Raw genomic sequence first — 15,296 nt, forward strand, 5'->3', positions numbered from 1 at the left:
AAAAAAATTTTTAAAACGTAATTTGCTAATGATGACATAATATAAATATATAACTATTTAAATGCAATATTAAAATAAAAGTACAATTAATGTTACCATTGCCAAAAAAAGGCTTTCAGTCACAAGTTTCATACAATCATACTGTGCTCGACGACTTTTCATATTTTGAAAACGATGAGTAATAGCATCATTACTTACAGTTTAAAATATCTTACGCTCTACGTAGAAAACTAAACAACCATTTAAAAATTCATCACCCATGCTATTGCGGAGTTTATTTTTAATGTAGTTCATGGAAGAGAAAGCTCGTTCTACAAAAGCAGTAGCAACAAGAAGAATGAGAGTCAACTGGATGAGCAAATAAACAAGAGGCCAGGTCTGATGCAATTCTGATTCAACCAATACTTTAGAAATATTAGTAATTTCCTTCATATTAAAAAATCTTTTATCAAAACCTTGAACATGTGCTATAAAATTATCAAGCTGACAACTAAGATCTCGAAGTTCGCTGCTGTCAAACTCATTCAGATAATATTCAGCCAATCTCATTATTTTTTTCTTATCAAAATTACCAAATGACTTAGCGAGATGTAAATAAGCCATACTAAGAAGTAAGTCAGTACTCACAATATCAAAATGGTTATTAAGCTCCTGAAGTAGCAAATCAATAACAACACAAAATCTTTCAACCTGAAAATGATGAGAATATGTAACATCAAGAGCTCTATGTTTTGACTTACCAGGAATGTAGCGAGCATCCATTTTCGGGATCGCTATCTCATATTTATTACAAAAAGAAAAGACATCATCTAGTAATGAGCTCCATCCACTATCTCTCATCCTTTGTACCTCTTGCTTTGTAGTATTGAGCAGTTCTAGAGCATTGACAATATCTTGATCCATCTTTTGTAATGAGGAGTTTAAATGATTTGTTATCATTAGAACTTTTAATATCAAGTGTAGCATAAAACCAAATCAAATCCCTTAATCATATTCTCAAGAGTTTCAGCAGTAAGTCTATCAAGATAATTTGGGAACTCACGTGCATCAAATCCAAGAACATAAAGAATTAATGAAAATATGTCAATGAAGTTCTCTAATGTCTTACAGTGAGAACCCCAATGAGTGTCATATGGCCGTTGAAGTCTACGTTCTTGATTTAGTCCTCGTCCTGTATGTACTTCACCAGAAATGATCAACTCTTCTAACTTTGCAGCTTAATGTTGTCTGAGTAAATCCCTGCACTTATAAGATGCGCCAAAAATATTTAACACATCAGTAACTAAACAAAAAAAATCATCCACATCTGAATTCTTCTTCACAAGAGCCACGAGTGTCAGCTGCAACTGGTGAGCAAAACAATGAGTAGAATAAGCAGATGGAGTATTACGCAAAATTAAACTCTTAAGACCATTTAGTTTACCTTACTTGTTACTTGCACCATCATAACCTTGTCCACGAATTTGGGACGGACTTAGTGAGTGATCTAAAAGAAAAGAATAGATTGAATCCTTCAATGATCGTGCAGATGTATCACTAACATGGACAACGCCAACAAATTGCTCTATTACTTTACCTTTTTTGTCAACATATCGCAGAACAAGTGTCATTTGATTCTTATGTGATATATCTTTTGATTCATCAACTAGTATCCCAAAATAATCACCATCTAAGTCTTCCATGATAACCTTAATTGTTTCTTTTGTACAAGCATCAACAATATCTTTTTGAATTTTCGAACAACACATCATTTCATTTTTTGGGGCATTTTCTAAAATAATGCTCCCAACATCCTCATTAATGTTTCCATACCATCGCAAAAGCTCAAGAAATATATCTCTATTTGTAGATGATAACACTCTCCTTATGACCACGGAATGACAATCCCAATCTCAAAAGAAACCTTGCTACATCGATTGAAGCACTCAAGCGACGTCGAGATTCATTTTTTCTTTCTCAGAATACTTGTCAAAAGATGTGCGAATAGATTGTGATTGATCCATCAAGTTAACCATCATGTTGAAACACTTGTTGTGGATGCTATTAATCTTTCCAATATGAGTTTCGAATCTCTCCAAAGCCTTGTTCCAACCCTTGAAGTCATTTTGCGTAAAAGCAATATCCGCCATATTTCCACGAACTTCATGCTCATTTTTAAACAAGTAACAACATAGACAACATGCAACATCTTTTGATACACTGTACTCTAACCATTTGAAATATGGACCCTTGAACCAACCGGGATGAAATTTACGCATTTTAATTTTCTTTTTCCCAAATTGATTTTTCGAAAAAATGTGATCCTTAGGTTGACAAAGCCCCTTTTGAATATAATATCTTCTAATTTCGTCATGTATATTAGCATCATATTCTACTATAGGCCTTCTTTCTACCGGGTTGGCTTTCAAATATGTAAATTTGATATTTGAAGGAGTAGTAGCTCTTTGAACTTCCGAAGGTATGGATGAAGGAACGAGTGGAATAGTAGCATCAGAGCTTGGTTTCCCACATTTTGGTCTAATGATAAACTTATCCATCCCAATTTATATAGATTTATAAAAAATCCTGCAAAACAAGATCCAATTAAATGATTAATACGACTTTCAAGCTACTGTCAACTGGTGTAAAAAGGTGTCGATTGTAATTTGCTTCTATCAGTTATCACTTGAAATTGTGAATTAAATATTATCTTACTAATCTAATCATAAAGTAACTACCTATATATTTTGTAGTAATATTGTTTAACTTTTCTCTTAGCAATGCAACATAATGACATATTACATATTACATATATGTGTTAATTATTAATTTATTATTCATCTTTTTAAGAGGAATAGTGGATCACCTAAAATTTCCCAAATCAACTAATTAAGTACTCTTTATGGCTTATGCTAACTCATATATTTTCTATAGCAATAATAATAGATAAGAAATAGATACATATCATATAAAAATTAAAATCCAACATCATATTTTGAATTTTTAACTCTAACAAAAATTAAAGTACCTTCTTGGGCGTGGCTGCGTTTTGAGATTAGTTGATGAAGATTATGCAAATTGAAAATAAAATTGAAAGAATAAGAGAAGAAGATGAAATTTTGTTTTTAAATTTTGGAAGGAAAAGCTGAATTTTTTTTGCCTTTTGGTGAAGATTGAAGAAGGCCTGGGTTTTGAACTTTTACGTTTTTTGAGTAAATAAGGAAAATTAAGAATGATTTACTTTTGATTCAATAAATTAAAAAGTGAAAAAAGAATATAAAAATAAATTAATATAAAAGAGTCAAACTCAAATACCCAATTATGTGTTTTGTTTTGGTATATATGTACACTTTAACTTAACAACTGTAAGCAAGTACATGTAACTCTAGAGTTATAAAAAAACTTCTAAAAACTAACCGTAGCTCTTTGAACTTCCGAAGGTATGGATGAAGGAACGAGTGGAATAGTAGCATTAGAGCTTGGTTTCCCACATTTTGGTCTAATGATAAACTTATCCATCACAATTTATATAGATTTATAAAAAATTCTGCAAAACAAGATCCAATTAAATAATTAATACGACTTTCAAGCTACTGTCAACTGGGTGTAAAAAGGTGTCGATTGTAATTTGCTTCTATCAGTTATCACTTGAAATTGTGAATTAAATATTATCTTACTAATCTAATCATAAAGTAACTACCTATATATTTTGTAGTAATATTGTTTAACTTTTCTCTTAGCAACGCAACATAATGACATATTATATATTACATATATATGTTAATTATTAATTTATTATTCATCTTTTTAAGAGGAATAGTGGATCGCCTAAAATTTCCCAAATCAACTAATTAAGTACTCTTTATGGCTTATGCTAACTCATATATTTTCTATAGCAATAATAATAGATAAGAGATAGATACATATCATATAAAAATTAAAATCCAACATCATATTTTGAATTTTTAACTCTAGCAAAAATTAAAGTACCTGTTTGGGCGTGGCTGCGTTTTGAGATTAGTAGATGATGATTATGAAAATTGAAAATAAAATTGAAAGAATAAGAGAAGAAGATGAAATTTTGTTTTTAAATTTTGGAAGAAAAAGCTGAATTTTTTTTGCCTTTTGGTGAAGATTGAAGAAGGCCTGGGTTTTGAACTTTTACGTTTTTTGAGTAAATAAGAAAGAATTAAGAATGGTTTACTTTTGATTCAATAAATTAAAAAGTTAAAAAAAATATAAAAATAAATTAATATAAAAGAGTCAAACTCAAATACCCAATTATGTGTTTTGTTTTGGTATATGTGTACACTTTAACCTAACAACTGTAAGCAAGTACATGTAACTCCGGAGTTATAAAAAAGCTTCTAAAAACTAACCGAGCTAGAGGGATTCAAACACACACCATAAGATATAGCTAGAGGGATGGAAGTTGTACCTAAAGCCACAGCACTCAGCCACATTTTTGTTCATTGGGTGCTTTTTTATATATAATATCAGTTTTGCTGTGACTACTTATATAATTATACCTAATCTATGTTGAATTTATGGGTGCTGGAGCACCTAAATAAATACGTGGGTCCGCCCCTGGTGGGTGCAAAAGGACGGGTTGATCATCAATCTCCCGTCGACAAGCTATCATTCAAATTGTCGCCGCTTTACCCATCTCCCTATTTCTTATATATATTTTCTCCGTCTTCTCAATTCATTCATGTGATTGTTTTATGTGTTTTTTGCACAAATTGATTTTTTTCCATTTATTCATGAAATTCCTGTTTTTGCTTTCGCTTTGAATTTTCTTTATGGATTTAGGGTTTTGGTTGATTTGTAGCATTTGCCTGCCATGATATTTTGAAGTACTACTTGTTAATTATTGGTGAGCTCTAGGGTTTTGTATTCAAGAAATAACTTTTTGTATATGGATCTAGGTTTTTTTTTCCGCTTTGATTTTAACAAGTGCGTTTACGTGTATGATCTAGTCCTTTTTTGGTTCATAAAACTGGAAAGTACAGACTTTGTTGACTCAATTAATTTACATGAAGATTAAACTGTTTTTGGTCTTATAAACCAGAAGACTACAACATTGTATGCATTAGTTTAGTTATGATGGTGAATAAGCCTATGTTCTTGTGGTAAATTGGAAATATAAGATATCCGTGAGCTAATATAATTTCTGTGGTGAATTTTATTGTATTTGTTGGTCTACTAAACTGGAAAAGTTTAAGACCTGGGATGGAATAATTCAATTTCCAAAGAAAATATAGGGGCTTTTTGGTCTAGAAGACTGGAAAGTTAAAAATTTATGTCGATTTTAGAAATCTATTGAGGTGTAATAATTTTATGACCACATCATTTTTTTTTGGTCTACTAAACTGTACAGTTAACATTTTGCGTGGACTAGTTTAATTTCAACAGGGAATATAGTCGCTCTTTGGTCCAAAAAGTTAGAATTGTGTCGACACTAGCAAGTTTTCAGGTATAATTTTATAACAACATTTTAATTTTGATGGCGAATTTAGTTACATTTTTGGTCTAGGAGTCTGGAAATTTCAAGATGTTCCATTGACTAATTTAGTTTCCATGTTGAATTTAGCTGGCTATTATTTGGTATAGAAATTAGAAATTTCTTTGTCGATCTTAGCAATTTATTGTGGTATAATTTGTTGATAAGGCGGTGAAGATATCGACACCGGCGAGGAAGAGACTGATGAGGGATTTCAAGCGGTTACAGCAGGATCCTCCAGCTGGCATTAGTGGAGCTTCTTATGACAACAATATAATGCTTTGAAATGCTGTCACTTCTGGGTATGCTAGTCAAATTGACCAAAATTTATAGTTGTAACTGTTTTTACTTTGTATAATCACTTTCTGCCCACTTTAGTTTGCTTACGCTAATGCTTTTTCTTGTTTGTTTTACCGCTGAAGCGTAGTCCTGATGACACTCTGTGGGATGAAGGTGAGGCAGTTATCTTGTGTTTTTATTTTTGGTCATAAGTGGATTTCATTAAATAGTATCCAGGGGATGCAAAAATATGAAAGAGAGAGCTCCATTACTAGTATATTTCTAGAAAATCTAAGGAACTGACAAAATATAGATGTTGTTCAATATGTACATTTTGGAAATTACTCTAGCAACGAAGGTTTGGAAGACCAGTTAAAAAAATAGTTTTAAAAAAAGCTTGGAAGACACCTAGCTTTGAGAGATATACGCCCAAATTACACCTCTCTTATGAGAGACTAAGCAGTCGTCGTCAAATATATAACCCAACTAGTTTGGGGTCGAATCCACAGGGAATATGGTGTAAATCAAGACTATTTGTGCTTCAATAGACTAGTAGCTAGTAGTTTCCCGTAAATTGGGGGGGGGGGTATAATTCAAATAATTGTTACTATTCACTTTGTTTTAGTAACCCAAAGTCAATGTTTCAATATTTCAAATTAATGATGTGGTAAAACCAGAGTTGTGTTCATTATGAGTATTGCTTCTTATTGAACAATAGTTGTAGCAAAAGATTCTCATGATATGTAAGAAATAACAAATTATCACTATCAATGGTTCATCTAAATGTCTCGCGACCTATTTAGATGCTAGATTACCTAATTCCCTCAAACTTAGGAAATCTTTATGTCTAAACTGATTTTATCTCGAGTTGACTAATCTTGTTATAGCATTAATCATTAGATGAAAATTTAACGTTTCCAAATCCCCGTTGATAATTGCCTTCGTTTAATTGATTTCTTAGTTCAAGCAACCCAATGTAAGGCTTAATCTATTGTTTGCAACCAACAAGAAAAAACCCAGTGTATTCCCACATAGTAGAGTCTGGGGAGGGTAAAATGTACGCAGTCCATATCATTACCTCCGGAGAAGTAGAAAGGCTATTTTCGATAAACCCTCGGCTCAAGACAAAGAATAATAAACAAATTCATAATAAAGCATAAAACAAGATGGAATAACAAAAATAAGACACCTAAATAGTAATACCCTACACTAACGAACCAAAGGCACCCCTAACTACTAACTACGACCCACCTACAAGCACTAGCCTGCTGTCCTAATTCGCGTCTTCCAAACCTTCCTACCTAGGGTCATGTCCTCTGTAAGCTGTAACTGATCCATGTCAAGTCAAATCATTTCTCTCCAATATTTCTTTGGCCTACCCCTATCCCGCCTGAAACCATCCAAAGCTAGCCTCTCACAACTACGAACTGGGAAATCTGTGCCCCTCCTCATCATATGCCCGAACCATCTCAACCAAACTTCTGCATCTTGTTCTCCACTGAAGCCACCCCAACCTTCTCCCTGATAATGTCATTCCTAACCGCATCACTCCTAGTAAGCCCACACATACAATGCAAAAGAATTATCAAGAAGTTCTGACAATCATTCAAATCTTAGAAGCATCGATAGAATTCATATTGTAACACTCATAGATCCCACAACTTCGGTTATGGGATTTAGTTCCTCATGAGATAGAAAGAAATAACATGTATTAGATCCATAAATCAAAAGTAGTTCACTTACAAAAGATGGAAATTGAAGATTGTTCTTCCTTCAAGTTCAACCAAGGACCCAAAAACCACTATAATAATTCAAATATAATTCCAAACCAAACTATTTTTGGTGTAAGCATGTTTTTTTTAGCTTAAACATAGGACATCTTTGATGTATTAGATTATTTATAGACAACTATTAGATTGAAATTACTGGAAGTTGTAATAGTTTTTGAAGGGGAACTACAATGTTTTGGTTGTAGTTACACCTCAACAACAACATATCCAGTATATTCTCACCAAGTGGGGTCTGGGGAGGGTAAGTGTATGTAGTCATAACACTACCTCAAATGTGAGATAGAGAGGCTGTTTCTGATAGACCCCCGATTCAAAATAAAGCAATCTAAGATAAGATAAGGAATAGTAATAGAACAAGATACAATTGAAATTAACATATTCAATAATACCAAAAGCAAGATACTCCAAGTATACACCAAAACATACAACATCCTAACTCAGACTAACCTTCTACCCTAATTCGCCTCCTCCATAACTTTCTATCTAGGGTCATGCCCTCGGTAAGCTGAAGCTGCTCCATGTTATGTCTAATCACCTCCCTTCAATATTTCTTCGATCTACCTCTACCTCGTTTAAAACCATCCCTAGACACCTTCTCACACCTCTGCACTGGGAAATTCGTGCTCCTCTGCATTACATGACCGAACCATCTCAACTTCGCTTCCCTTGTCTTGGCTTCCACCGAAGCCACTCCCATCTTATCTTGAATAATCTCATTTCTAATTCTATCTTTTCTAGTACACCCACACATCCACCAAAGTATTCTTATCTCTACCACCTTCATCCTCTGGATATGGGTCTTTTTAATAGGCTAACACTCCTCCCCATACAACAACGCCGGTCTAACCACCACTCTGTAGAACTTTTTTTTAAGTTTAGGAGGTACCTTGTTTGTCACACAATATACTGAAGGCAAGCCTCCATTTCATCCATCCTACCCCGATTCGATGAGTGATCCTCGTCAATCTCTCCATCCTTCTGAATCATCAACCCCAGATACTTGAAACTATCTCTCTTACTGATAAAATGAGTTTCAAGCTTAACCACCACATCGAACTCATGAGACACCTCGCTGAACTTACACTCCAAATATTCCGTCTTGGACCTACTCAACATAAACCCTTTAGACTCAAGAGTTTGCCTCCAAACCTCCAACTTAGTATTAACTCTAGTACGAGTCTCATCAATCAAGACTATATCATCCGTAAAAAGCAACAAATAAGGCACCTCATCCTGAATGTGCCGCATCAAAACATCCATCACCAAGGCAAAAAGAAATAAATTAAGCATCGATCATTAATGTAACCTCATCAAGATGGGAAAGTGCTCTAATTCTCTCCCCCATTCCTAATTTGAGTCTTGGCTCCATTGTACATATCCTTAATCTCCCTAACATATACTATAGGTACACCTCTATCCTCCAAACACCTCCAAAGAACCTCTCTGGAAACTCTATCGTATGTCTTTTCTAAGTCGATAAACACCATGTGAAAATCCTTCTTCCTTTTCCTATCCTACTCTACCAGTCTCCTGACGAGATGGATGACTTCTGTAGTCGAGCGCCCTGCATAAATCCAAATTGATTTTTAGAAATAGTAACAATCCTCTGCAACCTTAACTCTACCACCCTCTCCCAAACCTTTAGAGTGTGACTCAACAACTTGATACCCTTATAATTATTGCAATCCTGAATGTTACCTTTATTCTTATAAAACGGAATCACCATACTCTACTTCCAAGCTTTAGGCATCCTCACCGTCTTGAAAATTATGTTAAACAACCGAGTCAACCACTCCATACCTGCCCCTCCTGTGTACTTTCAAAAATCCACCAGAATCTCACCTGGCCATGTCGCTCTTCCTCTATGCATTTTACGAATAGCCCCCTTAACCTCCTCAACCTTAATACACCTACAATAGTCATAATCACAAAACCTCTCGTATTGCTCCAAATCCCCCAACACAATGCCAGTATCCGTTTCTTTGTTCAGGAGCTTATGAAAGTGAGAATGTCATCTCTTTCTAATATGACCCTCATCCACCTAAACTTTGTCGTCCACATCCTTAATACATCACCTGATCTAGGTCCCGACTCCTCTCCCTAAACCTGGCGAGCCCGAGTAACTTTTTATCCCCACCTTTACGATCTAATATTATGTATGAACTCTCAAAAGTAACATCTTTAGCCCCAACTTTTTATTGCAATCCTGAATGTCGCCCTTATTTTTATACAATGGAATCATCGTACTTCACCTCCAAGCTTCAGGCATCCTCGTTATCTTGAAAATTATATTAAACAAGCGAGTCAACTACTCCATACCTGCCCTTCCTGTGCATTTTCAAAAATCCACCAGAATCTTATTTGGCCCTGTCGCTCCACCTCTACACATCCCATGAATAGCCCCCTTAACCTCCTCAACCTTAATGTGCCTACAATAGCCATAATCGCGAAACCTCTTGTATTGCTCCAAATTCCCCAACACAATGCCAGTATCCCTTCATTTGTTCAAGATCTAATGAAAGTAAGACTGTCATCTCTTTCTAATATAACCCTCAACTTAACCATCCACATCCTTAATACACTTTACCTGATCCAGGTCCCGACTCTTTCTCTCCCTAACCTTGGCGAGCTTGTATAACTTTTTATCCCCACTTTACTATCTAACGCTATGTATAAACTCTCGAATCCTTAGCCCTTGTCACCTCTAACTTTGCCTCTTTCTTAGCAGTCTTATACTTCTTATTCTTCCTTTTTATCTTCATCATCCTTACTCTCCACCAACTTTACATACGTTCTCTTCTTGGCCTCCACCTTCTCCTTCACCTTCACCTCTTCGTTCCATTACCAGTCCCCATTGGTGCTTGCCCGAAGGACCAATCGAGACCTCCAACACCTCTCTAGCTGTATCCCTGATGTAGCTGGTAGTCGTCTAGGGGTGTGCAAAAACTGAACCAATCGATAAACTAAACCGATAAAAAGGTTATTGGTTTATTATTATTGGGTTATTGGGTTAATGGTTTTATAAAAAAAATTATTGGGTTATTGGTTCGGTTTGATTTTTTCTTATTGGGTTATTGGGTAAACCGATAACCCAATAAGAATATCTATATCTATATCTATATCTATATCTATAGATATATATGACCTATTATATATTTCTCTTTAATTTCTACAAATTAACAAATCTATTATTTCAATGATACAAACTCTTAATTTCTTCTAACAACATTTAGTTTAAACTTGAAGATTCTTATAAATTAAAACACATCATATAAGATTTTTGGTTGCAACTAAGATTTTTTTTTCATGTTAGTTACTACTATTTCTATTTTATGAGTATTTTCTTATCTGTTAAATCGAAAACTGAATCGTTAAGGACTAAAAATTGATAAACCTAAAACCGATAAAAAATATCTTATTGGTTTGGTTATTGGTTTAGCATATTTAAAAATCAAAAATCGATAAATCGAACCGATAGTATATAAAGCCTAACCGAACTGACTGATGCATACCCTAGTCTCGTCTGACAAACTATCTATATCCCCTTCACTCTCCCAAGCCTTCCTCGCCATCAACTTATCCCCTATATCAGTGCACTGGCCAAAGTCAGACTGCCTCATCTAATCCTTGGCTGATCCTTCATACCTCTCCTCCTTCGCTCCTTTATAATCTCCAAGCCCATCACCAAAAATCTATGCTGGGTCGAAAGACTCTCACTTGGTAAGACCTTACAATCCTTACAAATACCTCTATCCCCTTTCCTAAGGAGCAAGAAGTCAATCTGAGTCTTGGCCACCGAACTACAAAAGGTAACCAAGTGAACCTCCTTTTTGGGAAAGTTCGAATTAACTACCGTTAATCCAAAAGCCCGAGCAAAATACAGATGTGCCACTCCTTCAACATTCCTAACACCGAGCCCATGTCCTCCGTGCACATCATTATAACCTTTCGAAGAATACCCTATGTGCCTGTTGAAGTCCCCTCCTATGAAAAGCTTCTCATTACTGGGGACATTCCTCACCATCTTTTCCAAATCCTCCCAAAATCTCTTCTTCTCTTCATCATCCAAGCCTATATGGGGTGCATACGCACTAATAATATTCCAAGAAGACCCTCCAATAATTATCTTAATTGACATCATCCTATCGTTAACCCTATTAACCTCTACCACTTGCTTCCTAAGCTTATCATCTACTAAAATATCTACATCATTCAAAAAAGATAAAACCTACCTAGGAAAACATTTAGATGTATTGCATTCCCATTACATTCCACAACTTACTAGGAACAATATATCTATTTAAATGTGCTTCCATTACATTCAAGAAAAGTTAATTGGTTTTCAACAACATACTTGTCTTTTATTGGAAAATAAGCTCAAGCCCGTGGATGATTATTTTTCAAGTACTACAATCATTTGTAGCCCAATATTGAAGTCCACAATGTTAAGGTTTGAGGGCTTAAATCAAAGTCAACAATTACGAGCTTTTTTTAAATGAAGCAACTTGGGTCAAAAAAATCATCCAAAGGGAAGGAGTGTCATGCAATAGGCTAGTGAAAATGGAGCCCAAAGAGCCCATTTTCCTTGACTTCAAGAGACTAGTTAGTTTGGATTGGCTGAATTTAAGAAGGTTTTAAGGTCGAAGTGCTGAAAACACTTTTTATCTGCCAGAGCTTAATTTATATTGAATAGAATTGATTATTTATAATAAATAATTGACAGATTAGTCAAAGAAAATAGTTGCTAAGCTAGAATAAGTCAAAGCACTACTTAAAAAAGTTACTAATTTTCGCCGAACACTTCAAAAAGATGAAAACAACTTAAAAGCAACTTTTATGCCTAGCTTGTTCGGATGGGCTTATTGCTTTTGACTTATAAAACAAAAAGTCTAGTGTGTGTGTGCGTGTGCATGCGTGTGTGTTTAGATTAGCTTTTTTTAAGTGATTTATAAGTTAAAAGCTAAAAGTCAAAAGTTGATAGGAAACAACTTTTGACCTTTTTTTTCCTTTTAAACCTTTATAAGCATAAAGTAAAGTGCGTCTTTGCCAAGCACCTTCAAAAATTAAAAAATGCTTAAAATTCGAAAGTACCTTAAGTTGCTCAGACTCGGGTGCGGATGTCTGAGAGTCGGATTTGTCAAAAGTTAAATTTTAAGATTCCGGGCTGTGAATCCGAGTATGGATACGGGTTTGGAGATTCAGCTAAAAAAACTCAAATATTATAAAAATAGAGCTACTTCTGCAATTAGTTTACTTTTTCAATTAGGAGTTTTATTAGGAGTTGTGTTATTTTATGTACTATTGGGAGTCCTTTTTCAATTAGGAGTATTATAAACACATTATTTTACTATATTTAATATTAATATGAATTCTTTTTATATTGTAATAGAAATACAATTATTAAAGAATAACCCTAACAGATGTCGACATCTCTCTTTCTTTCCCAACCGTCGCCGACAACTACAACTAAATTTACTACTGTAATTTGCTCCGTCGGTCGCTGGTGGACTCCTTTCAAATTACAGTTGCCAATCAAACTTTTTCCAGGCAATGCATAAATTTGTTTCATTTTTATTTTAAGAAATCGGATCTAAATTTTTCCCCTCAAATGTGTTCTTGATTTTGGTCAACATATTTGAATTTCTTTGACCAAATCTGAGACGCAAGAATCACTCACATCCGCGTCAACTTCGCGTCAAGATGGGTTCGACGACAATACCGAAGAGTCCGCGCAACATAGAAAACACCTAAAAATAAGCCAATCCAAACACCCTCAAAGTTTCTAATTTATGACTTTTGACTTATTTTTGTCATTTTAACTTAAAAATAAGTGCTTAAAACACTTTTTAATTTTATCCAAACTCTACAAAGCTGGTTAAAAGCTATTTTGGCTTAAAAGCACCTAAAATGAGTCAATCCAAATAGACTCTTAGTTAATTTTTCAATATTCTTTCTTTAGGAGATAAAAACCTAAACAATGTTGGACAAGTCCAACATCCTTACATAAAAAAGGTAATAAATCCCAACTACTTGGGAAAGCATTTATATGTGTTTCCATTACATTCCATAACTAACTAGAAAAGAATAAGGAAAATTTGACTAATTTTCCGAAAATCAAGTGAAATAGGCTCCTGAACTCGAGGAGGAAAAAGGGGCGAATCAAATAGTAACTCCTTGATTTGTAGCTAATTTTGGACTTCATTCACTCTAGCATGTTTCACAAAATTTCTTCTCTCTGAGTAATGCGACTATTCAAATTTCAGTACTCGTGGTCGTGGAGAGAATCATAATAAATGTAAAGAAGAGGCACCTTTTACCTGTATTAATATATCTAATTCATAAGTTAGATGCCATTTAGAGTCTTTCTTGGATAACAATTCACTTCATTTAAAACCACATAATTGTTGACTTTGAAATTTCGTATTTTAATACTTGTATGACCTATGCAAGAAGTATGTATTAAATTATGCATCATGAATTGTGAAATGAGAATGTGTATTTACTATATTTGGATAAATAATCTAAAGACAAAGTTGCAATTAAAGTAGACAATCTCGACATCACAATCCTTGTACTATTGTTCTATGTGTAAAAATCCTTCTATTATTATTAACTATTATTCCTTGTATAACAATTCCTGCATTATTTTCCGCATAACAATCTCCTCTCCTTGCATTACTAGTCCTAGTCCGTTAACCCGATGAGCCAAGAGTATTGTTGGTTGTTTGAGGGAGGGAGTTGGCCAATTTATAGTAAGGTTATAGATATTCTCCTTTTTCTATATGTTTTCTTGTGATAAAGATTATACAAGATCTCTACCTCATTCTTAATGGCTTAGGAATGACCCTTCTACTTTTTCCTTGTTGCAACATTTTGGTTGTGAACAACTTTAGGTTTTTGCTGATTTCTGATATCTGTCTTTAATGTTACCCAGTTTATGCTGATGGAAGTATTTACTTAGACATCCTGCAAAATCAATGGAGTCCCATATATGATGTAGCTGCTATACTTACTTCAATCCAGGTATTTTGGGATTATTTTACATACTATTCCTCCTTTCTTTAGATATGATAAAAACAATTAGATTTATAAGAATCTTTATTTTCATCAAGCACACTCATGGATACTCAAAAGATTAAAACCCTGCAACTGTTAGCACATATAATGCCATGTTATGATGATAAGGACTGTTTTCTTTGTTTTTTCTGCCTTGTTCAACTATTTATAGTTGTGAATTCTCCTAATTCTACAGCATACCTGTGAAATCCCAGAAGTGAGGTTTAGGGATGCTATGTTATGATGATAAGGACTGTTTTCTTTGTTTTTTCTGCCTTGTTCAACTATTTATAGTTGTGAATAGGGGTGTTCATGGATCGGTTTGGGTAGGTTATTGGTCAAAATTATAATCAAATCAACTTAGTCGGTTTTTTAATTTCTAAAACCAAAACAAACCAAATAAAAAATAACCGTAGGTTTGGTTCTTGTCGGTTTAGTTCGGTTTGGTTTGGTTTTTTCGGTTTATAACTTTAGCTAATGATAAAAGTTGAAAATTAAAAAAAAAAATCCAATCTAACATATGAGATGTTAACCAAGTGTTGTATCTCAACCGTGAAACTAAGATGTCAACTGAGTGTTATACTTCGGCAAAACTATGAACAACACCATATGAACACTTCTAAAAATATATTTTAAAACTACATTTAACAAAATGATATGATAAACCCCCCAAAAGATGAACACATAAA

The 15,296-nt window shown here is 34.1% G+C and overlaps 2 protein-coding genes across 9 annotated transcripts in view; one reads left to right on the plus strand and one right to left on the minus strand.

Moving 5' to 3' along the window:
• Nucleotides 1–201: 201 nt before the first annotated feature.
• Nucleotides 202–903, minus strand: LOC124897938. The gene has a single exon (XM_047411561.1). It carries the CDS (start codon nt 901–903, stop codon nt 202–204), a length of 702 nt encoding a protein of 233 aa, XP_047267517.1.
• Nucleotides 904–4,264: 3,361 nt separating this feature from the next.
• The window catches only part of LOC107867856 (ubiquitin-conjugating enzyme E2 2-like), a 15,753-nt gene continuing 4,721 nt past the window's right edge, over nt 4,265–15,296 (plus strand). Inside the window, exons 1-4 of one of the 8 annotated variants that reach the window (XR_007054896.1) lie at nt 4,265–5,455; nt 5,651–5,784; nt 5,910–5,935; nt 14,486–14,574. Coding sequence is in view for 2 of the 8 variants with exons in the window: in XM_047411790.1 (XP_047267746.1) it covers nt 5,769–5,784; nt 14,486–14,574 (105 nt within the window). In the remaining 6 variants the exon portion in view is untranslated. Of the gene's footprint in view, nt 5,785–5,904; nt 5,936–14,485; nt 14,575–15,296 lie in introns of all 8 variants that reach the window. The other 7 variants (XR_007054894.1, XR_007054897.1, XR_007054892.1 and 4 more) reach the window with 7 other exon arrangements.

This window comes from Capsicum annuum, chromosome 4 (assembly GCF_002878395.1).
Source record: "Capsicum annuum cultivar UCD-10X-F1 chromosome 4, UCD10Xv1.1, whole genome shotgun sequence".
Classification (NCBI taxonomy): domain Eukaryota; kingdom Viridiplantae; phylum Streptophyta; class Magnoliopsida; order Solanales; family Solanaceae; genus Capsicum; species Capsicum annuum.